This window comes from Malurus melanocephalus, unplaced genomic scaffold (genome assembly GCF_030028575.1).
Source record: "Malurus melanocephalus ecotype Western Australia unplaced genomic scaffold, MMel_1.1 scaffold_366, whole genome shotgun sequence".
Lineage (NCBI taxonomy): Eukaryota > Metazoa > Chordata > Aves > Passeriformes > Maluridae > Malurus > Malurus melanocephalus.
This window is the reverse complement of record NW_026623598.1, coordinates 641,871-644,747: the sequence shown is the minus strand read 5'-3', so window position 1 is coordinate 644,747 and position 2,877 is coordinate 641,871. Positions and strand designations below refer to the sequence as shown.

General features: G+C 47.1%; 1 protein-coding gene across 1 annotated transcript in view; it reads left to right on the top strand.

Moving 5' to 3' along the window:
- The window catches only part of LOC130580844 (transcription factor COE3-like), a 125,778-nt gene that overhangs the window by 6,836 nt on the left and 116,065 nt on the right, over positions 1-2,877 (top strand). The window contains exons 3-4 of the mRNA XM_057378599.1: positions 125-188; positions 914-969. Coding sequence (XP_057234582.1) covers positions 125-188; positions 914-969 — 120 coding nt within the window. The remainder of the gene's footprint in view (positions 1-124; positions 189-913; positions 970-2,877) is intronic.

The window sequence follows — 2,877 nt, the reverse complement described above, 5'->3', positions numbered from 1 at the left end:
AGTGACCGTGGGCTGAATTTCTGCAAACTGTTAATTCCGAGCTGCTTCAGGGACGAGAAAAATGGGCATCAGGAGGAGGGCGATATTTTTCATGCTAAATGTTATTATTTATCGTTACTTGCAGGAGCCAAACAATGAAAAAACTAACAATGGGATTCATTATAAACTTCAGTTATTGTATAGCAATGGTAAGTTGTCGTTCTCTCCTTTTTGAGCGTCCGTGTGCAGCAGAAAAGTCTGATTTTCCTTCCGAGGCCTTTTTCTGGGGGAGGAGGGGGATAAAGGATATAAAGATTTCGAGATTAAAATTACACGCGTGTAAACACGGCTCTTTCCTTGGCATATAAGGAAAACAAAACATAAAGGATCGATAAGTCAATGGTACTTCACATGATTAACCGGTTGGGCTTGAAGTGGAAAGTAAAAAAGGGGATCGATGGCTGCTCGGGCACAGCGGCACTTTTAAGGGACTTTTTTTTTTTTTCAGTTTTGGGAATTGATGGTAATTATTGGGATGGGGTGAGTGGGCAGAGAGGAGCCCCGGCCCGGCGGAGCGGCTTCCTCGGGCGCGGAAAACCCGCGGGGGCCGCTCAGCACCAGCGCCCGGGGTCCCGCGTGTTCCCCGGGGCCGTGGGGCCACAGCGAGCCCGGCCGGGGGGGGCTGGCTCGGCCACGGCCCCCGAGCTCCGGAATCAGCAGCGGAGCACAGTTCTGTCACCGCCTGATTCCTGGCTAATTTTTATTACGATGATTTTTTTTTTTTTTTTTGAATTTTGAATTTTCCTCTGAAGCCGGCGCGGGGCCGATCCCTGCCCGCTGCGGTTAATTGCCTGACCTCATCCTTTCCTTGTGGGATTGGGGTGGTTCGCTACCGAAATCCTGATCGGAATTTGTGTCTGCTTTCCCTCCGCAGGAGTTAGGACAGAGCAGGACCTGTACGTTCGGCTAATAGACTCCATGACCAAACAGGTGAGAAAGTTTACGCTTTTCTTACCACGCGAGTTCCTGAGTTTGTATTTTGCCCCTTGCTTGGGGGGTGAGCAAAGCGGTTCTTTTATTTTACCTGAGCGAGTAAATCAGGTAGCTGCTAATTGAGATCCCGATTACCGGAGGATATTTGGGAAAGTGAAAAAGGTGTGKTGTTGCTCGTCGAGGCAGCGTTGAGATCATTCAGTGGTGTGTGTGGCATCGAGGACAACGTCATGGGAACAGATGTTTGATATAATTAATTTAGCGAGGGAGAGAGGAAAGAGGAAAAAAAATCCCAGCGAGTTATCCAGATTTATTTTTAAATGCACTTTTCCCCCTCTGTAACTTTTTTTTTGGCGATATTTTTCCTCGCTGAGGAAAGGGCAGCCCCCTTCCCCACACTCCRAAACTGGCCGGGATTAGTCCTTTTTCTTTTATAACGCGACCATCCAGTAACGCGAGACGTTTATTTGGATTTAAAAGTTAAATGTGCTGAGGTGAAAAGTCATCTTGTTCTCCTCTAGTCCATATTCACCTCTCAGCCCCCCATCTCCATAATTCAAACTCCATGCTCCAGGGGTCACCCAAACCCGTCCATTTCCCTGAGATCAGCTTCTGTTTCTTCCTCAAACCTCTGTCATACCTTGTAAATAACATAATTACAAGCAGTTCCTTATTAAATTATTTAACCTGTCTTGGTCAACTTTTCCGATGATAACTACGTGTTATCAGCGTTGCACCACAGCAATTACAGACACAGAGCTTGGGATTTAATCAACTTTATTTCTTTTTTCAATTTTAATTTTTTTTTCCCCGGAGAGGCATTTCACAACCTTTTTTTTTTTTTTTTTTTTTTTTTTTTTTTTTTTTTTTTTTTGCTTTTAATTACTATTTATTAAAAATCTTTTTGGGGAATAGGGAGGAAGGTGAGAATAGGGAATAATTTCCAGTGTTCTGGAAATCAGATCCCAGCGATGGAAATTAAAACCATTCCCCCAGTCTGCCGGGCTGTAACACCGCTGCCTATTCTACRCTGCCGGCCGAGGCCAGCCTGCCCACATCCATTATTTTTGGGAAYTTTGCAGCCCCCGAGGCAGGGGCAGGAGAGTCCCCCGGGTCAGGGTGGGCCCCGCGCAAGCTGCGCGCACGGCCGCGCTGCCACCCCGCAGAAACTTTCTGCTTCTGCTGCCTCAACCCGGCTCGGATCTAAACGCCTCCACGAGTAAAATAGTGGGATTTCCTCCCGGAGAAAAGCAGAGCTGACAGGCCAAGTACAATTACTCTGACAAAGACGGAGGCGTCGTACCCTTCAATAATTATTTCGCTGGGTTACAGAGCAGCCTTTTAAACTCCGGAGCGCTCTCGAGTTGACAATGTGGGTTTATTTCCTTTGTATACAGCGGCTAAATGTTTTCGGAAATCGCTGTAGTAGTGTAATTAAGAGGCTGACATAGGCAGCTATAAGTTTCGTTAGCGCCGAATAAAGGAGCAGAGAGAATACATTTGAAGAGCACTTTTATTGTCCACTTCGGCTCGTACCTCTGCAGCAGAAAAAGGGCTGAAAATAAAGGCTTTTAATCTCTCCTCGCTGACGGGAGAGGGAGAAAAAATAGCCCAGTAACTGATCAAAGAGTCAATGGCGCTGAACCGACAGTTTATGGATTTCTGTTTGTGCTACAAAATAAAAAATAAATCACTTATAAATACGTGGTTTCATCAGAGGAAAAGTAACAATCACCAGAAGTTATATGGCACGCTGCGACAACAAACACTCGCGGCCACAGCCGCCTTGTTATGTCTGCGCTGTCATCTATGACCCCCTCTGTTTGCAAAACAATACCTGGAGGTGGGGACCCCCCCGGCCCCTCCGCCCGGCTGCGCGGGGCTGTGCCGAGCTGCCGGAGCGCA